The sequence below is a fragment of the Nelumbo lutea genome, chromosome 1 (genome assembly GCF_056320005.1).
Source record: "Nelumbo lutea isolate HS-2025 chromosome 1, American lotus-T2T, whole genome shotgun sequence".
NCBI lineage: Eukaryota > Viridiplantae > Streptophyta > Magnoliopsida > Proteales > Nelumbonaceae > Nelumbo > Nelumbo lutea.
In genome coordinates this window covers 36,023,866-36,045,774 of record NC_142684.1, presented here as the reverse complement: position 1 = coordinate 36,045,774, position 21,909 = coordinate 36,023,866, and the positions used below count along the sequence as shown (strand labels likewise).

Below are 21,909 nucleotides of genomic sequence, written 5' to 3'. Positions count from 1 at the left end.
CTTGTCTAAGTGGTTCACCCATGAACAAAGACTAACAATGGAAAACCTTCGCAATACGAAATAGCACATTGGGGAAGATCTCCTGGCCTATGTCATGCGCTTCCAAAAGATAACCCATTTAGTCTTCAAGGAATATGCAATTGAGAAAAACTTCGTGGAGTAATGCGTACAAGGAATGCACCTGGCCTACAGAATCGAAATCGAGAATGTTGAATTAGAGACATTCTGCCAACTCTGGAGGTGTGTTGAGAGGAAAACACAGATAGTAACAACTCTCGTAATAACAACTGCCACACAAAATTAGCCATACACTAAATTGGAGGTTTATGCGGTAGATTGTAGGCCTCACAGCACAAGGGTGAAGTGATTATGATCATGATCAACTCATTATCACCACCACAACCAATGTTTGCATGCAGCAAGAGTGAAGTGATTATGATCATGAACAAGCTGGTAAAGGACCGTGTTATCAACCTGCCACCACCACCGACCGGGATCGATCCTGAAAAAGATAGGCATAGTCCCCGATGGTGCAAATACCACCAGTCTCCAAACCACGACCTCTTGAACTGCTTCTCTCTGTGATGACTCTTTGCGCAAAAGGTCAAGCTAGATGACTACGTCAAAAGAAAGCATGCCCAAGTAGAGACCAACCCCCTCCCTATGCACTCGCAAGAAGGGAGCATCAATGTTGTTGGGATGTCAGGGCATGGTAGTGCGAACATGCTGATCCAGTGATTCAATCAAATCACTGACCTTCAACAATTCTTCAGCAAAGAAGGCATGAAAAACACAGTTCGAAGACTCGCGATCAACGACTTGTATAAGCTTTTAGGAAGCCACTAGAGCTGCATTGCGCAGACAAACTTAACATTGAATTCACAATGGAGGACAAGATCACAACTAACCCACACCATAATCGTCCCCTATACATAACGAAAAAAATAGGTGGATACGAAAAGCAATGGTCACTGATTGACCAAGGGAGTTCGATAAACCTGATCTCTGCGCACACCTTGAAGTTGATGAATATATAGAGTGGTGCCGTCAAAGGCCTACCCATGGAGGTCACAAACTTCAATGGTAATGCGTCCACCACGGATGGCTCCCTCGTGTTTCCAGTAGCCATTGGGCCCTTCTTCAACAAACAAGAGTTCCAAGTGATTTTAGGAAAGACCACCTATCATGTTCTACTAGGGCGTCTGCTAATACATAGGTTGGTGATCCACTTACCGTCAATGCATCAAGGCCAAATACAGAGGCAGGACCATCATGATCCCAGCTACCTGTGTCCCGTTTGAAAGATCAAAAGCCCACCTACAAGACACAATCTAATACATAGAGTTTGCCAAAGATGGGGAGACCAAGGTAGTGAAAGTGGAAGCACTATGATTATCGGAGCAACCGAGTGAGCCTCTGACGGTGGCAGAAAGAAAGGAATGGTCCAGGTGTGTGTAGATGATCGACGAGGACAGGAAAACTTATTACACAATAGTCGAGGAATATGAAGAAGAGGATGCCCCGATTGTGAAGAAGTCAACTCTAGAGGTATGAAGGTCGGGTGCATCGGGTGTTGGAGTCGCTATGTGGGCAGTAGGAGCGATATATTTGCCTTTCCCTCCTTTTTTCCCCTTTTCGTACCAATCATTTGGGTTCTGAGTGTTTGGGAAAATAAATTGTCTTTTGGGCTTCTTATTTCAGAGGAAGTTTCTTCCCTACCTTTCGGTTGTGGAACTTTTATGGACAGCTGACATACATTTTTAGTATAGATATTAGCTAGACTATCTTCATACATGCTAGTTTCTTCATGTGGTTTCTCATGTTAGCACCTCCTTTCTCCAGCTGTTGAACAAGATTCTGAAGGACAATGCAACTCAGAATGTAAGACAATCGAGCGAGCTTTTCAGGAGGTGAGCTTTTTTATCTTTATTCCTCAGTTCTTCTAGTGGCTCACTAATAAGAAACAAAAACAAATCTTCTGATGGTTTTGAGTATTTCAAGGAGTAACAATTTTGAGATAAAAGTTACATACTTGAAATGCGTCTCCTCATTTTCGAATCATCCCTCGAATTGCTCTATCAGTCTTTATGCATTTTCTTAACCTTAACTTTAGCTCTTGAGCTTGAGGTTGTGACATAACTGAACCTTTATTTAAACGTTATTCTGACACTGTTGTTGCGGAATATCTTTTTAAAGCAAAGCCTTCGATTGATGCATTGGTAAAGTTTCTTTGCATGTGCAGTTGAGCCACCTCCGGTTCCTAAGGTAAGCACCAAAGCATGATCTCCAACTATTAAGGCCATGGGTTCAATCATCAGGTTAAGGCCAAGATATTTGCATATACTACGTAGGCCCCCTTATAATTTATACTGTTTACACAAACTACTTCTGTTATATACTATATTCTTTTGAGTTGATTATATTTATATATAATAATTAACATTAATAATCTAATATCCACTAATTAATAATTTAAGGTTGTGTTTGGTTGCAGTACAATGTACAATTTTATTTGCATTAGTATAAATGTATGAAACTGCAAATGAAAAAAAAATGCAAATTCTGGTTTCATTTTATTTTGTGTTTTATTTATACATTAGTATTAATGTATGCAGTACAATTCACTACATTTGTACTACAATCAAACAAAATAAGCTAAAATTTGAAATAAAAATAGCTCAGAATTTACACTTGAATCATTTGCACTGCTATAGTTTTGATTGGTCAAACAATTTTCATTTTTCATTTGGAATCTGCAAAGTTTGTAGTTATCATATTTTTTTCCTCCTTATTGCTTTGAGTTGTTGCCTCGGGAAATTTTTGCAGACTATTGATATTAATGTGGCTTTTTCTTAGAGCAGATTCCCCCTCCAAACTTCGTTATTTAACTTATTCCTATTTAAGTATATTGTTCTGTATGCAGCATTGTGAAAGTTGGAGTTTGGTTGTTTCAGTTCTTCCACTCGATACGCTATCTCTGTTTTTATTTTTTGGTGGTAGTCCTCGAGACAGCTGAGACTAAACCTTAAGGCTGTATCTCAAGCATCTACACCTATTAACTGATCTAACGAGGGTACTCAGGGAGATCTTTGAAAGAGTCCTAGATGGCAGTGAATACCTTTAAGGGCTAAGTTATGGACAGAAATTCTCTTAATAAATTACATACACAAGGCTGAATAGGAGTTCCAAAAATTAATAGCTTGTAGGAGATTAAGTCAGATTATTCTTTATTTCTTTCACCTTAGTGCTGAAGTTGATGGCGCATTGATTATAGATAAAGTTCAGTGAATTCATTGCAAAACACATTGGGGAGATGGAAGGCATCTTGTCGGAAGCTGAAATAGGGGGTTTTCTTGGGAAACACCAGGGGTTTTGGTTTTATACTATTGATCAACGCCAAGTTCTACGCCTTCCTGGAGGACTCTGGTATGTTTTGTAGTTTTGATTAACAAAGTCCAGTAATTTTAATCACCCCAAAACTCTTCCCTTTTACTTCTTATATCCTATCATATTAATGTTAATAATAAAATGGCTTGCTAGATTGCCTCCAGATCAGTTTAATAAGTTCCAACGCAAGCTAGGAATTCCCAATTTTATTTCTTATTTTCCATACCTTGCCAGTTCTTGGTAATAGTTGTATTCTGTCTTGATGAGATTTAACATCGATATTTTAGATGATGTACAAATTTCAGGTTCGATTAATAATGGAAACTGGTGAAGATGGTGGCAGAACTACTGCTGTCGTTCATTTATCTGAGGATGATCAAGGCTTGGCTGCTGGGCGAAGGCTCTTGAAATTGCAAGAATGGAAGATAAATCCAAGCTTGGGAAAGCAGTTAAGATTAAGGTCAATCCAGAAAATTCTTGAAAGAGTTCTGAAATTACAGATAAAGTGGAACTTAATGCAAAATCTTTGAATTCAGAAGATACTACCCTTAGCAAACAATCATCTCAAGGAATTTTCAATGTAAACTGGTTTCAGAAGCTTAGAGAGAAGTGGTTGCGGATATTCTAATTTTCTAGACTTTCTGACCGTCGAACTCACGGTGCAGAGAGAGAAATATAGTCCTTAGTGGTCTCTTCTCACGGAGGTTAACTCTGCCTGGTAATGGAAGTCAATGAAAAGCTCTCTTTGATAATTTAATGGCTGTGTTATAATGGTAAATGTTTTGGAGTGTGGGCCCTCCTTGGAATTGGTAGGAAGTAGGAACTGAAAAGAGCTACACGGGAAGATCCTATTAGCCTTTATGTTTTGGTCAGGGTCATTGACATATTGGGATTTTATTACCTAAATTATTGAAATTTGCTTTATTTCCTTAAATTATTCCATACTCAAATCATGCGTCCAACAAAAAGTGTTGTTTTTGATGTTCCAACCAAACTCTATCTTACGAGAAATTGACGATATGTAGTATAACAATCCAGAGTATCTGACGCTAAAGCGAGTGAATGGTGATGGGATCTGCTCCTCACGAATGGGCGCCTCACATGCACATCCCAATGCATGATAGGATTGCGTGTGCGGCGCCGGTTGTGAGGAGCAGATCCGGTGTCGAGTGAAAGGGGCTTATTTTTGTTAACAGAGGCCTTTGTTTCAAAAAATTGCTATCACTGTTTCGTTCGTTCCGATTCGGCGATTCCTTCCGGTCTTCCACTCTCTCTTCCCTTTTCCATCTACAGTTCTACACCATCTCTTTGTTCTTACTCTTATTGTCCAGTTAGTGATCAGGGCTTTAGGTTTGGGGTTTGATGCCTCGAGTTCTTCAGATCTCAACCTGCCCGACTACAGCGCACGATAATTTATAGGTTTTAAGTTTTCTTTATTCTTTTTGTCTCTGGTTTGCTTCATATCGATTTGTGTGCTCTCCCATGGCTTCTTCCGGGAATCCTAATCAGCCTGGACCATTTCAAATGCAGAAGTTCCTCAAACCCTCCAATCCTACGCCGCCAAATCCCAACAATATTAACACATCACCATTTCCACCATCTTCTTACCCTCCACCTCCTTCTTCTTATCCTCCGCCCACCGGCCCTTTCTCCTATCCACCTCAAACCACCCCATTCCATCACCATTATCTCCCTTATGGACAAGACCAACTTTCTTACGTGCACCAGCAGAGGCCCATCTCTCATCCCACTCCCCCTTTGCAGCCTCCTCCTCACCTCCCTTCTCCAAACCCTAATCCTGGAGCAAGACTGATGGCTCTACTAAGCACTAACACACCAGCTAATATGGAATTGCCTCCTCAAGCGATACCTTCGCCCTCAACAGTGTCTGCGTCGTCTGGCACTTCTGAATTCCCGATGCACATCAACCCTCCGATCTTGCCGGTTATGCCGTCGGCTCCGCCCGTCAACCCGGCGATCCCCCCACCCACCCCTATGCGGTTGCCAAGCAGCAAGCTACCGAAGGGGCGGCATTTGATCGGCGACCATGTGGTGTATGACGTGGACGTAAGGTTGCAGGGCGAGGTTCAGCCTCAGCTCGAGGTCACTCCGATCACCAAGTACGTTTCAGATCCCGGGCTCGTTTTGGGCCGTCAGATTGCTGTTAATAGGACGTACATATGTTATGGGCTAAAGTTGGGGGCTATACGGGTCCTCAACATAAATACAGCCTTGAGATCTTTGCTTCGAGGTCACACTCAGGTTCATTGTTCTTACGAACTTCTTATCTTCTGCTCTTTATGGGTTGAATTCGAGTCCAAGATATTAATTTGGATTAGATTCCTTCTTCATTACGTTGCTTATGTTTCAGTGTGGTTTCTACGCTATTATTGATGGGGATTGAAGATTTGTTGTTGTTGTTCTCTTAAATTGTTAGCCCCGAGGAGTGATGATTCTATTTTTTTTTTTCTTTTTTTTTGATTAGTGAGTGATGATCCTATTGGTTGTCATGTACTTGTGATAATTTTTACTCGATTACTTATGGTTCACCATTCAACTTGATCCCAATGTCAGTAATTACACAAATTGCTTTTGAATTTACTTATTACAAAGAAAAGTCAATTTTATCTCACAGGAAAGAGTGTGATGGAATATTATTGCTTGCATAGTTACTTAACAAAAACAACTGAATTTCATTTTTCTCGCCCATGTGCTTAGGAAACAACTCCATATCTTTCTGTAATGCAGTTGTTAGATGCTATATGTTTTCATTATCATCTCATGTAAGAATTAGTAGGCACATGTACTTAAATTGCAATAGAGTTTCATTTTTGTTCACATTTGTCTTTTAGGACATACATCATCTTCATGTCAACTTAGAACATCACCAGATTCACCACTAAATTGAATACCGGACACTATTCATTAACTATATGGTTCAGATTTTTGTTGCTGTTTTCTTTATTTTTGTATTTATTTTTATAGGTCTGAGGTTCTTTTCCAATTGATCCAATGTACGGACATGATCCTCATGGTATACATATAAGGTTTCTTTGATAACCAATGAATTACAATCTAAGGTTCACAGTTCACCTTGATTCTATTGAAACCCGCAAAAAACATAAACCTGAGATCTTGAGTAGTGCTAGTCCTCCATACCCAAGGTTTGAAGTATCAAAACACCCGATACACCAGAACATGTATATTGGGTGTTTTGGATGAATCAATTTTTTTAGTTTCATATTTTTACAGTGGGGTTATAATAATATTATTTAACATTTAAAAACACTATTTTTTTCAAAAACCTTAAAATTAACATATTGTGACCTGCTGGAACGATACAATACGAGGCGTATTGTAATGACACTTTACCTTCCATAATCTTTGAAAACTTCTACTCCTGAAGGTTTCCAACCTTTTATTTCCATTTTTCTTATGAACTATTACTTGGACTGATTACCCACTACCTCTCTGATAAATCCCATGGTCCTGGTTTGTATAACTAAGAGATGATTGTTTTTTTTAATAATACATAGAAATTTCATCAACGAAATTGATATTACATAACATTAGGTGAAAAGCTTTCACCACAAGTAGGTCAAGGTAATATTCTGAGAGCTGAAGTCTTAGCTCTATGATGGGGTGGAGATGAAGACTGCGAAGAAGCAAAATCATTTTTTTTTTCATGAGGAATCAGGGATTAGGGATTGGTTAGCCTTAAAAATTAGAGAATACAAGAAGGCTACTGTGCTTGTTTTAGAAGAATATGGAGGGTGGTTCCTGAGTTGGATTGGTGGCGCCATTACCACTAGAAGAAATTTAAAATGGAAATGTTTGAAGGCTGAAGGTGCTAGAAGATATGTGGCTGAAAGAAAAGAGAATGGCAAAGGGAGGTTCTTAGTCCTGTCAGAGTACTTTGGGACTGGATGGTACGGAATTTGTTTGTTTTCTGGAGGGTTGGAGAAGTTCAGGGTGAGGAGAATTGTTTGTGGTGCTTTAGGATTTTCTCTCAAACATAGGGTTAAGAAACAAGGCAGACTTGGCAACCAATCTTAAAGGAAGTTAACCAAGATAAAAAAAATGGCTGTCGAGGAGCAATTGTTCATTGTAGGTGACAATGAGCTGAACTGAAGTGAGTCTAACACAAGGTTTCAAGGGTGTCCAACAGAATGAATCGACCCCCACCCCCAAAGAGCCTTTATTATTATGTGTATTTGCATACTAATGGTCTTGGCAAAATGTTGGTTGTTCAAGGAAAGGAAAGTTGGGAGAATGCCTTGGTCATCTTGGCTAAGCATGAAGTGGGGGATTGGAGTGGTAGGAGATTCCATCAGTAGACACTAGACACTTTAAGTTAAAAGGGGCCATTAATAATCACTCCCTTTTGTCTTTAGTAATCCTCGAAAAGAAAGTTTGAATGATGCTTGGTGAGAATCCTGCAAAAGTTTTGATGAATATAGGTGTGGTTGTTCACCCCAAGGCATTTAATATTGGGTTGGCGTGTAAAGAAAGAGAACATGTGTCTACTCTTATTGCATAGGTTTTAATAATTTTGAGGGTGAGCTCGAATTAGGGTTCAAGAAATTGAATAGTCATGTGGTTATTGGTGGTCTGGGTTGGGTATTAAGTTTGGAGTCAATGGCTCAAACCCAAGCACATGATAAATTAAAATCTCATGTGGGAGATAATTTAGACAGTATGCTTGGACTTAAGCTTAGAACAAGTAGCTTTGGGCCCACAAGTTTTGGTTCAAGGGCCGATATGGATTGTTTGGAGGTGATGTCATTTGGTAGACCTAAAAACCATGTGACACATGGGAAGGAAGTTTTGGGAGATGGCAATTTTGGTCTTTCTTCGTCCCTTTCAACTTAGGTTGAGGGAGGGGGTGTTGAGATGAATGAAAATAAGGCAGTGGTCAAGTTTGTTGAATCTACAACGCTGGATAAAGATGGCTTTCTTTGGTGGATAATGAAATATACCTATGGAAAGAAGACCGAGTCTCCAAAAGAAAAAGATGGTGGTTCGGCTGATGAGGCTTGTAATGTTTTGATGAGCATTGACCAGTGTTTTAAAAGCGAAAGGCGCAAGGCGCAAGGTGAGGAGCACGCCTTTTTGAGGCAAGCCGCACAACTCAATCAAGGAGATAGACAATTTTCTTTTAAAAAAAGACATAGATTATAGACAGAGTCATAGGCAGTTTTCTTACAAAAAAAGAAGAGTTATAGACAGTTTTCTACCCAAAAAATGAGTAAGACAATTTTCTACAAAAAAAAAATCATAGACAATTTTCTATATAAAAAAAAAGAGTCTAAGGTTTCAACCATTCTTCAAGACTCAATAAGCATCCTCTTCATCTTCACTTGGAAGTTCAACTTCATCTTCATTGTCACCTGACTTGTAGTCATCAAAATCCTCTTCCATTTCTTCTTTAACTTCAACGTCAACTTTTTCCTCCTCTTCTTCATCTTTCAATTGAAGTTGTCTTGGTCTTTTTCCACTAGCTTTTGTTGCTCTTACTTTAGAAGTTGAACCTCTAGACCTTGTACCTTAGTGGCTCTTCGACTTCAGAAGCATGAGCAACATCTCTCCATGTTAGTGTATCACCATTAAACACCAAATCAGCTTTTGCACCATCTTCATCACGTTCTACGTGCCCCATTAACCATTCATTACTCTCATCTATATCTTTTAATGAAACAGGCTCAGTGGTTCTACGTGAGTCAAAACTTTCTTTAAGCATCTGGTTGAACTTAACAAATACCAAGTCATGTAATCGCTTCTGATCCAACCGATTTCTTTTCTTAGTATGAATATGTTAATTCAAAAAATTAAATAAGTGTGAATTATCAAAAAAAAATTAAATAAGTGTAAATTTAAGATAGTTTATCCAAAAAATGGAAGTATTCTAGTGTAGTAGTTTGGCATATATGCTCAAATACGCTCCAATTTCTCTCACATCCTGGTGCACTACATGTCAAACTTAGAACTTTCACTGCAATCTTTTGTAGATTTGGGGTAGAAGCACCAAATATGGTGCACCAATCAGCTAAAAAGTATAAATGCTAACTGAATTAGTGATTAGGCTAACTAAAAATATTAAGAATATAAAATATTATATTAAATCAATGTTATTATTTACATAGTGCTTTAATCTTCCTCTTGGAAATAGCCATATCAAAACCAAAAAGTTCCTTCTGCATTCTTGTGCCTGGTTATTTCATCAGTGATTACACTTCTCTTGTTATTGTCCTTTTCAAGCATCTCAATTTTAAAAAGCCCTGTCATAACCTCTTTATCAAACTCAATTCTCTCTTGATCATAATAAAATTGTGATAACTAGCAAGGTTCAAAATATTGATACGCTCGATATGCCAGTATGGGTGTATCGAGCGAATCGATACTCCTTTTGGTGGTTTTTTATTTTTTTATTTTTTTCGCCAACTGGTTCAGGGGAGCCGTTTTAGGTCTTCGCCACACCCTGAACTGGTCAGACCACCGATACACCCACTGTAGGGGCGTATCGGTGGGGTGCTGGAACGGTACGGGCCGATACGTGTCGATACTTTGAACCTTAGTAACTAGCTGCATGCAATGGTTGGTGGAGTTGGCATTCCAACCTCTTATCAATAATTCTAATAATGTCTTCATATTTTTCTTTCCTTCCACCAAATGCTTTGTCAATGGCCTCCTTTGCCCTGTCCATAGCCTCATAAATATAACCCATAGAAAGCTTGTTTTCACGGTCCACCAACCTTAATACACAAACAAGAGGGCCACACACTTTAAGAGTAAAGATGGCATTATTCCAAAATGTGGGCATCATGACTATCTCCCCTACTGTTTTCCCTTTTGCTTCTTTTATCCATTTGCTATCATTCCATTCATTTGAGTTAAACAAATCTCTCAAATTCTTCATTTGCTTGTATATACTCTGCAACGTGAGAAAGGAAGTAGCAAAATGGGTTTTTGTTAGCCTAATCAATTCTCTCTGATTTGTAAATTTCCTTATTAGGTTCAATAAACTTGGATTAAGATATACCCGGTAAGTGCAATTTTCCTCTCAATTGTTCTCTTCATAGTAGGCACAACCTCAATATCAAGTCCAAACAATGGGCAGCACATGGTGTCCATGTCAGATGAGGATGCTTTGCCACCAAAAACTTCCCTAGTAATACAAGAAAACAATTCAAGAAAAAAAAACTTAAGAAATATGACTTTAACATGTCATAAGACTAGAGAAAAGTTAAATGGAAATAATAACAAAGTATAAAACTCACCGGCTAAGACACAATTTGATGCATTGTCAGTAATAACTTGGAGAACATTTTTCTCACTAATTCTCTCCACCATCTTGTCAAGCAATATAAATAACCTCTTAGCTTTTTTTACATCGCTTGAAGCATCAATGCTCTCTATAAACATTGTCCCAGCATGACTATGGACCACAAAATTTATGAGGGTCCTATCCTTTCTATTCGTCCACCCATCAGACATAAGAAAGCAGCCCCATTTTTCCCAAGACTTCTTATGGTGTCGAAGCAATGTTTTCGTATAATCAACCTCCTCCTTCAAGAAAGGAACTCACAACTCATGGTAACTTGTGATTTTTAATCCCGGACCAAATTGCCCTATTGCCTCTACCATTGCTTCAAAACTTTTCAAGCGTATGGTATTTAAGGGAATACCGGTTTGATAAAACCATCTAGCAATGCGTATGCATACTTGCTCTTCTTTATTATACACATCACTAATAATGGTTTGCTTCATCTTTTTTGGTTTCTCTTCTCAAATTCACACTTTGGTTGGCAAAATTTCCTATTGGCAAATAACAAAATGCAATTTGCTACTATCAATACTCAAATTTGTGAACCTATTAGACTTCGGAAATAAATAAACTATTCTACTTGATAACAACACAAATAAATAAACTATTCTACTTGATAATGAGAAAAACTGAACTGTTTTAATGAGAAGAACTGAAGAAAAAGGGGCGGAGCCCCTGTTTTTGGGTAAGAAGCACGACTGCAAGTCTGCAAGTATTTGAAGAAAGAAGAATGGGCAGTTTTAATGAGAAAAACTGAAAAACAATGGGGCGGATCCCTTGTTTTTATGAGAAAAACTGAGAAAAAGGGGTGGAGCCCCTGTTTTTGTACAAGAAACAAGTCTGCAAGTCTGCAAAAAAAAGAAGAAGAAGAAGAATGGAGCTCCACCCCTGATTTAACATTCAAAACAATGAGAGAAAGGGTGGAGCCCCTGTTTTATTGAGAAAACTGAAAAAAAAGGGGCGGAGCCCCTGTTTGTGCAGGTTTTGTATGAAAGAATGGGGTGGAGCCCCTGTTTTCTCAGCCTGGAAGAAGAAGAAGAAGAAGAAGAATTGACAAGTAGGTGAGTTTGTCTTGGTATTGATACGCATAAGGTTGTGTAGGTGAGTTTGTCTTGGTAGACAGCCAAGAGAACACCTTTTATTCTCCACCAGCTAGTGAAAAATTAAGAAAGAATTGACAAGTCTTGTTTTGGAGAGGAAGGAAGAGAATTAGCTTTGATGGAAGGAGACACCATTCTTGAGAACAAAAAAGAAGGCTTGGTCATGGAAGAAGAAAGAGAAGGACGAGGAGGCCTTTCCTGATGGAGGCAAAAGGGAAAGCTTAGGAGGGAGAGGGAAGGAGGCTGAAAAGGAGAAGTGTTCAGAAGTGGAGGTAGCCATAGTAGATTTCAAAGAAAAGGGTGGGAAGGTTTACGATAAAAAAAAGCCTAGTGGGACTATTGAGAGTAAAAGAGTTCACTTCGAAGGAGGAAGAGGTAGAGAAAAAGAAGGAAGAGTTGGCGGGTTAAAGACTTACAGCAAGAGAAGAGAATACCATACTAGACCTCTAAAAGATAGAGAGGGTGACTGGGGGAGTGTGAAGAGGAGCTTGAAGTTGAAGACTTTGACTCAAGCGAAGAGTAGATTTTGATAGATGAGATCCATGAAGTTAAAAAGCAAATTGAAGGACGTTTATGGGTTTTTGATAGATTTTGACAGTGGAGGTGAACACTAGGTTTATGGGTTTTGGATGGAGAGGTTTTTACTAGAAAGATGTTTGAGGAATTGGAAGGACGTTTTCCTTTGCCCTTGAGGGAGTTAGATGTCGGCTTTGAAGATCTTAGTGAGTTAGTTCTAGATCCGAAGACTTTAAGTTCTGAAAGAGAGCTGATGGAACTACAAGAGTCAGCAATGATGAGATTGAATTCGTGGAAGAAGATCAACTATTCTAGAAGAATACAGTTATCGAATTGGAAAGAATTAATGAAGAGACTAGGGACTTGTACCATTTGGCAGTTAGAAGGTTTAAACATCAGAAAAAATATCGTCCAGTTTTGGTGTCAAGTGTTTTTGCTAGGTTAAAAGGAAGGTTATTTGGAATTGGATGTTGGACCAAGTAAAAATGTTCTGAAATACAAGAAGGGTCAGAAGAAGTAGAGGTTTTTGTCCTTTTTTTTTGGGTCTACGAAGGGAGTTTTCTGGATTGCTTCATTTGTGTTTCAATGTAAGAGATCTGGTTGTGAAGTGCTCTATTTTGGTGGTTAGAATTTGTTTTTGTTCAGGTTTGGGTATCTCAGTCCAAGGTGGGATGCTTGGTTGTACGTTTGGTATTATGGTTGGTGTTTTTTTAGGTGTTGAGGTTGCCTTTTTCTTCTTTTCTCTCGAGCGACTTCTGGTCACCTTTCCTTGCATTTCTTCTTTTTTATTTTAATAAAATTTTATTTTATTACCAAAGAAAACCAACTATTCAAATGATTCAAAAGAAATCTTATACATACATATTAACCGGCCCCATATAATTGGGATAAGGCGTGGATGATGATGATGATGGGAAATGGTGAGTAGAAGCAAGGAGTTGGGGGGGTCTAGGAATTGGGAACATTCAGAAGAGGAATATGGCCTTGTTGGGAAAATGATTATGGAGATTTCCTGTGGATTAGGATAAATTGTGGAAAAAGGTGATTAAGAGCATACATGGGCTGACGACAGATGGTTGGGACATAGGAATTTCAGCTAGAGCAACTACAACAACACCTTGGAAACTGGTGCACCCGAAATGCATCGTCAAACACCCGTGACACCAGTTTAGAGATTTGTAAATTTTTCCAATCCTCACATAACCTTAAATAACATAGTATGTGGTGAGGAAGGGGTCGAACCCACAGGGAAGCAAGAATAAAAATTATTATTTTCGTTTCGGACAAATAAAAGGAAAATAGATTTGGTATTTGCAGAAAATAAGAACATAAAATTTATTAATGCTGAAATTAAATGTTCTGAATTGAACAAGGCAATAATTAAAATAAGAAATTAAAGAACATTGGAATCAACAAAAAAAAAATAAAAATGATCCAAAATTCGGATCCAGTGGCTGTAGTTGTCCAGGAAGACGAAATACACGCTTTCTCCCTCTGTTCAGCCCTCGAACCCCTCGAGACAGCTTAGCCTTGAACTAGACGAATTCAGATCTGCAAAACACACAAACAAACAGAAATTAAATCTAAAAGATTGCCAGAATAAAAATAACATAAAAGAAAATAAAGAAAACGAAAGGGATGGCTAATCAAATCCAATGGCGGTAGTTGCAGATTGGCTGGACTGCTTGCAGGAACCCCTCTTGACAAGATCTGGGTGTCCTTCCCTTCTACAACCCTTGAATTCCTCAAGAAACCTTAGCCTTGTGAATTAGGTGAATTGACCAACCCCTTCTCCAGGGCCCTTGGGGTCCTTTTTATAGAGAAGGATGGACAAAACTGCGATTAGAGAGAAAGAGAGGGGCTGCTAGTGGGTTTATGCAGAAAAGGGGCGCCCCTAGGGTTTAGGAATGGAGGGTTAGGATTAAACTAGAGGGATTCTACGGCTAGAGTGAAAAGGAGAGGGCACCTATAAGTATGGAGGGTTGGGATTTAAGCTCCTAGGATTGAATGGTGGAGATTAGGGGTTAGGCGGCGCCCTAGGGTTAGAATGCTAAAGAGATGGTGCCTTAGAATGGAGGGTGGAGATTGCAAGGTGAAGATCTAAGGGTATGAGAGGTTGCTAAGGCTTGGATGGTTGAGATTAGATGTTAGGGAGGAGTGGAAGGTGAAGATTTAGCAGTTAGGGGTGGCTAGGGTTTGTTAGAGGTGAAAAGAATGAGTGGTGCCTTGTGCTCAGTTTTTCACAGAAACACCCCTTCTCTCAGTTGGAATTCTCACTAGCTTCCCAAAATTTGTAGAAAACTCTGTAAATTTCCCAGTTTTTACCTAGAACTTGCACAGGGACCCTCAAAGGTTACAACATTGAATTTAACCGGAAAAAGGGTACAAATTAGTTAGTCTAAGGTCTAAAATACCCCTAAAATGATGCCCTTAAGGCATCAATATACAGAATTATCATACCCCCCAACTTAACCATTACTAGCCCCTTAACTATGCAACCTTAAAATTACACCGAGTAAAGAGATCATTCCCATTGCAAGATCATCCCTGACAAAATTAGCCAAGTATACTGATTCTAGAATTCTCAAACTTTGTATAGATCAGTATTGGGTTTAAGGGGTAAAACCGTCCTGCTTTGAACATTACAAAAACTTGGCTTAAAAATCTTATATACCATTCCATTTGCAGACTGTCTCGATAAGCTGAGATTGATTTTTAAAATCAGGCAGGTATTCTTCTTATCATTTTTGACAGTGGATTTCTACCTTTGAACTTGATATGCACACACATTTTTATTGCTACCTTCCACCGTTTGACGTGAATCTCGACACTTAGGTGAAGAGACCCGATTACTAAGTGTTGGGTGTCTTTGGCATTTCCTTTCCTGTTTGACGCGAATCTCGACACTTAACTTAGGTGAAGAGACCTGGTTACTAAGTCTAGGGTGTCCATTGACCTTTTATTCTCTCTCTCTCTCTCTTTGCTGTTTGTAAAATTCAGTATTGTTCGGGGTAGTCTATTATCTCTATTAATTTGAAGAATTTTTCGTTTAATTTCTCAATCTTTCTCTTCTTATCTTTACAGAGGCAAACTTGGGAGTATTTTCAATTTCTAAACGGTTTCGACAACATTCAAACAAGACCAATTTAACTCTTGTCACTTGCTACCAATCTCTACAAAATTCAATATTCTTTTATCAATTTCCTAAACTTTTTCTATTTGGGAATCTCTTTTAATGGAAAAAATTTTAAAAATTTCAGTGAAAATTATAGTTCTGCATTTTTAAAGGCTTATTTCTTGTTATTATTATTATTATTATTATTATTATTATTATTATTATTATTTTTCTTTTATTTTCCTTACCCCCCAACTTAAATGCCATTGTCCCCAAGGGCATGACTAGAATGATACAAAGGGACTTGGGCCAAAGGGAACAATCAAGAGGATTTTTCCCAGGGGGTTCATGGTCTGCCAACTAGTCTTGAATAAAAAAAAAAAACAAAAACTCTAATCCTAAAAGCAACTGAAAACCACGTTGGGTTGCCTCCCAACTAGCGCTAAGTTTAATGTTTTCAGCCAGACACATTCACTCACCTCTCACATCTACAGTTCCAGAATCGCTTTCTTCTTTACACATACAAGGCTCAGATTGGGCTAACCAAAGGGTAGACAGGGCATCTACAAGGTCGTCCACTACATCTACCTTGAACTCATCTTCCCTTAGGTTTGGATACTTAGTGGCACTAAATACATTTAATCGGACTTTCTGCTCCCCAAATGAAATGTCCATTTCTCCCGTTGATGTTTGCATTGGCAGTTGCTAGAAACGGACGTCCTAAGATTATCGGGTTATGGTTCAATTCCTCGGTTGAGGTCATGTCTAGGACGATAAAATCCACTGGGAAGTAACAATCCTCTACTCTGAAAAAGACGTCCTCAATAACACCTCGAGCAGTCTTAACTGACCTGACCGATCAACGAGTTGCATAATTACCGGGGTAGGTTTTAACTCGCCGATCCTGAACCTTTCATAAAGGTCTTCTGGGGAGTTGGTTTAGGAGAACCACACTAACATCTGCCGAGAGAATCACTTTTTGTGGGGTCGATTGTGGATCCCTCTTTTGAGTACATAGAACTTGGCGTAGGCCGGGAAATGTTGGATTGCGTCGAGGAGAGGGATGTTAATATGGACTTGCTTGAATAACTCCTTGATCTCCTCGTTGCGAGTCTCTTTCGTCTTTCGCAACGGCCCGATTGTGAGTGCGGTTGGAAAGGGAAACTACAGGTCGGTTCACTATAGGTTCTCCTAAATTTTCCTTTCCTTTTCTTCGTCATTGATGTTTTCAAAATTCTTTTTCTCATATGGGTCATCTAAAATCCTCCCACTCCTTAAGGTCGTAATAGCCTCGGCATTTTCAAACTAAGGGTTCTTAGGAGGTGGTTGAACCTGTTGTGGAGGAAAACTCGGTGGCTAATTTCTAGGATTCGCAACCGGTTGACTCGGTAGTTATCCTACTTCTCTCCTCGCATTGACTTTGGCTAGCCGTCCTATTTGGCTGTCTAATCTAGCGATGGACTGTTGCTGAGTTAGAATTAGCTGCTGAAGCTGCATGAATTTGTCATCAACTGTATTGGTTTGAGGAGGTTGTGGGTAAACTTGATCAGGTTGGACCGGCTTCCTAGGGTAAGTTTGTTGGAATTGGCTCTGCACTTGTGGCCTCTAAAATTGCTGGGCCATGGAGTCAGATGGATGGTATTGCTGGGACTATGTTAGGTTGATGTGTCCTCCAAGAAAAGTTATGGTGATTTCTTCACCTAGGGTTGTAAGTATTTGAAAATGGGTTATTATTAGCCCTCGAGAAACTCTGGCCTGCCTGAACCTATTCTTGGATAAACGGCGGAAGCTAGGCCGTCGTTGGACAATCATCAACTTGGTGGGCTAGGCTAGTACAAATGGAACAAACTTCAGGATAAGGTGTAGATGGGCCCGATTGCTAGTTATAGGTGAAGAATTGATCAAGCTTTTGGGCTAGAAGATCCACCTTGTCTAGTTTTCTAGAGATTGCATTCATGTCCATTCTTGTCTCGGGCTCTATACCGTTCCCGACTTTGTAGAGCCCTGCTTTGAGGGTCCCATCGACCTCTCATAGGAATATAATGATGCATTGTTGATGGAATTTTTACTCAATGTTTCGAAAAGAGCATACGCTTCATCCTCACTTTTACTCATAAATACCCCCCCACAGGATGCATCTACCATTTGCCTATATTGATCAGTCAAACCTTCATAGAAGGCTTGGACAATTTGCCACTTGGATAGGCCATGGTGTGGGCACTTTCTCAACAACTCTTTCATTCTCTCCCAAGACTCGTGAATTTGTTCACCTGGTGTTTGGGTGAATCCAGTGATGGATCTTCTCATGGTGTTGGTTCATCCTATTGGGTAGAACTTTCCAAGGAACTCTTGCTGCATTTCTGCCCAAGTTCTAATAGGTTTCCCTATAGTTCCCAACAAGTGCTTGGCCTTGTCTTTCAAGGAGAAGGGGAAAAGAGTTAATCTAAGGGCATCGTCATTAAAGTTTTGGATCCTTACAATGGAACAGATTTCCAGAAACTCATCTATGTGTTTGTATGGGTCCTCACTCGGGTTCCCGTAGAAAGAGGGGAGCATCTGGATTGTGCTTGATTTAATCTCATACTGCAAGGCTTGGGTATCCGACAATTGTATGCAAGATGAAGGGTTATACTAGGTTGAAGTGAAATACTCTTTCAGCTTTTTGGGCTGCTCATCATCGATCCCGACCATTTGGTTGCGTTGCTGGTGATGGAGGTGTCTCTCTATCTCGGCCATTAGTCAGTCTAAGGTCTAAAATACCCCTAAAATAATGCCCTTAAGGCATCAAAATACAGAGTTATCATAAACCCATCCATGCCATTCTTCCTTGTTTTCTACCTTTTGTCAGGTATAACTTGTGCTCTAGAAACATGGTTAGGTTCTGGAAACATGTGTGGGTGGGGGACGCACCACTTAAAGACCAACTCCCTTCCCTTACCTTTCTAGGCACAAAAACTTGACTGCCTCATCATCTATTGGTCTAGGGCCTGAGCTTAATTAGGATTTGGGTTTTAGACGAGGTCTCAAAGATTCGGAGTTGGAGTTGGTATGGTCCTTGGTTTAGGTACTTCAAAAGGTCTTCTTAGAACCGACAAGGGGGATTCTTGGATTTGGACACTTTCCTCTTCAGGCTCTTTCAGTTGTGCCTCTTTTTTTAATGCCCTAACTGAACCCTCTCTTTCTCTTGCCATTCTCTTTCCTTCTAAAGAAGTGTGGGGAAGATTGGTCCCACCTAGGGTCAGTGCTCTTTGCCGAGAAATTTGAAACGAATTAATACTTGTGATCAACTTCAAAGAAAGAAGCCTTTTTGGTGCTTGTCCCCAAACTGGTGTACCCTTTGCAAAGCCAATGGTGAATCTTGCTCTCACTTATATCCTGCCATTTTATTTCATCTATTTGGGAGTGGTTTCTCTCTTTATTTGGTTGCAAATGGACTCTCCTGTCAAGCATTTGAAGCCTCTTCATCTATTCAGTTGGTAGCCGGATCGAAAAGAGGGGAAAAATCTTGTGGAGGTGCACTAGAGCAACGGTTTGTTGGACAATTTGGGAGGAAAGGAACCAAAAGCTATTCGCTGAAAAAGAAAGAAACATGGACACAATTATAGAAGTGATTACTTTAAGGGTAGCATAGTGGGTAAAGACAATGGACCTATTTGATGATGCTCCAACAGAGACCAGAGTAAATAATTGGCAGGAAATAGTAGTCTCAGTGCCAAGTAGAATCAATGGCCATCCTTTGTGGCACCCCTTGATGGAAGGTTTTATCAAACTCAACTTTGATGGGAGCATTGAAGGAAATCCAAGGCTATCAGGGGTTGGTGGTGTTTTCAGATTGGAGGCAAGTTCAGTAATAACTCTTTTTTCAGGTCCAATTGGAGTTGGGGATTCATTGAAAGCAGAGATTCTGGCTCTGTTGGAGGGAGTGAAAAGCACTAAGGAGCTGTAATGAGAATGAAAATTATCATATCTTTATCCCTTAATATTCAGTCTTTTATACTTATTTAGTGCCTAATTGGACTATTCTTATATTTCGATTTAGGGCACGGAATGAGGCATTAGGTGAAAAACAAGGCTAATCGGGTAATTTTGCACAGTTTCGGCGCTGCGTGGTAATTTGGGCATAACTCTCCCATCCGGAATCTGATTGAGATGATTTAAGGTGCATTGGAAATATAAGGAAAAGCTCTACAACTTTCATGTTCTGAGTTTTGATAGATTCAGATTGCATCGAGGTCAAAATCGGGCCTGAAGTCTCTGCAAATTCGTAGAGAAGCCCAATTCGCAGAGAGCCCCAGATTGCAACAAAGCCCAATTCGTAGAGAAGCCCCAGTTCGTTGGAGAAGACCAGCCCAATTCAGCATGTAGTAGTAGGGTCCACTCATCATTCCTAATAGAATTCGGCTAAGAGTCTTAATCAGATCTGATTTTTATTGTAATCTTAAAGAAAGAAAAGAGTTAGAGTCCAAATTAGTTAAGAGTTTCTATTTAGAGATAAGGATAAGATTAGATCTGAATTAGGAAAGATGACTTTCTATTTTTGAGAAAGAGAACTCCTAAGAGGAGCTGAAAACTACTCCCTCCTAAGGCTATATAAAAAGGGGGGCGGACTAGCAAGGAGGCGTTACTCAATCTTGGAGACAAGAATTCAGCAAGAAGGGATAAAAGAAGCAGAATACGCCCCCTCTCATCTAGAAGCTGCGATTTCTACATGAAGTGTGTGTAAGCCTTTGATTTCTGGTTGAAAGGTTAGGGAAGCTTTGATTCTTAAACATTGTGAGATCTAATTGATTTTTATTTCAGTTCATTGTTTATGGGTATTCATATATTTTTTGCGATTTCCTGTGAGGATTATTTTTATTGATTAAGCAAGAAGGATCCCTTGCTCATTCAATGAGAATAATCTATGGCCGATTGAACCTCAAATTTTGTATATGATTGGTAGGTTTAATCATGGTGGCAACCAACATAAATTGATTATGGACAAGTTTATATTAGGAGGATATATATCCTCCTAACATAAATCGAAAACTTGTCCATAATCAATTTATTAGCAGCTTGTGATGCAGGGAAGAACTTCTCGAGAAACAACTTCTTGATCTCATTCCATGTAGTGATAGAACCAGAGGGTAAGTAGTAAAATCAATCCTTAGCTTTGTCAGCTAGTGAGAAAGGAACGACAGATTACATGAAATTCTTTTAAGTGTTTATGGGGATCTTCACCTAAAAGTCCACGAAACGTAGGGAGTAAGTGGATAATACCGGATTTCAGTTCAAAAGGTACCGTTAGATCTGTATATTTGATTAGGTGCATTTTATGCTTCATCCTACTTTTGAATTGCTGGTTTAGTAGGTGCATTTTATGCTTTGTCCTACTTTTGAATTGTTGGCTAGTAGGTGCATTTTATGCTTCATCCTACTAGGTTTTCTCAATTGTATGGTAAAAATATTTACCCTATTTACTTAAACCTGAATTTAGGACTAGCTTAAAAGCAAATGGCTTCAGATAAGTCGTGCATTCCCTAATCGCACCTCATTACTAGGTTCACAAGAATTTTTCCAGAATATTGCTTCAATTGATTTCAAGAGAGTTGAGCTTTTTTTTTTTTTTGAACTGAAATACATACTACTTATATAAAATCCTATACTTCCCCCCCCCCCCCCCCACACACACACACACACACACGCCAAACTTATATTGTGCCCAATGTAAGGTGAAATGCAAAGGAAAGGTGGAAATAACTAAACTATAAATGCAAAAACAAGAAAACTTCCCTGTTTTTAATCATCATAAACCGGTTCCTCTAACTTTTGTAGTTGCAACTTCCGGTGTTTTCCCCTTTCATCCATCATGGGTGGGTTCAAATCTGGAATAGGGGCCTGTAAAACAATGGGTAAAGGTCTCTCATTAGAAATTGGTAACGTAATATAAGGAACGTTACCTAACTGTTGTAACTCCGGAGTTTCATACAATTTAGAATTCAAGGTTGACTCCTCTTTCTTGGATTTTGCAAATCGGCTAGGAAAAGGTGGAGTTGTTACTATGGCTTGGGGCTGTTCACCGCTTGGATCTTGAGTTTGGGGTGGTGGTGCTTCTTTTTCTATTTCTTCAATTTTATTCTTAGGTACTTCCTTGCTAAGCCTATTCAGCTCCTTTCCGCTTCTTAGTGTAATTGCACTAGCATTCTGCTTAGGGTTGACTATGGTCTGGGAGGGTAGCTTTCCTGATCCTTGGGATTCCAGTCGACTCACAGCAGTTGCCAATCGGCTCACTTGATTCTCTAGGTTTTGGATGCTTGTCCTTGTTTCCTGTTGAAATTGTTGGGTGTTAGTTGCAAGTGCTTTAACAATTTCATCTAAAGACATACCTGGTTTGGAAGATGAATATTGTGGAGCCGGTTGTCTAGCTTGATATTGTTGGAAGCCGAAGGGCTTGGCTCCATAGCTAAGATTAGGATGATCCCTCCATC

The 21,909-nt window shown here is 39.4% G+C and overlaps 1 protein-coding gene across 2 annotated transcripts in view; it reads left to right on the top strand.

Moving 5' to 3' along the window:
* The first annotated feature begins 4,435 nt into the window (after window positions 1-4,435).
* The window catches only part of LOC148874271 (enhancer of mRNA-decapping protein 4-like), a 31,348-nt gene continuing 13,874 nt past the window's right edge, over window positions 4,436-21,909 (top strand). The window contains exon 1 of one of the 2 annotated variants that reach the window (XM_088961604.1): window positions 4,436-5,649. In XM_088961604.1, coding sequence (XP_088817730.1) covers window positions 4,870-5,649 — 780 coding nt within the window. In that variant the 5' untranslated portion in view covers window positions 4,436-4,869. The remainder of the gene's footprint in view (window positions 5,650-21,909) is intronic. The other variant, XM_088961605.1, reaches the window with a different exon arrangement.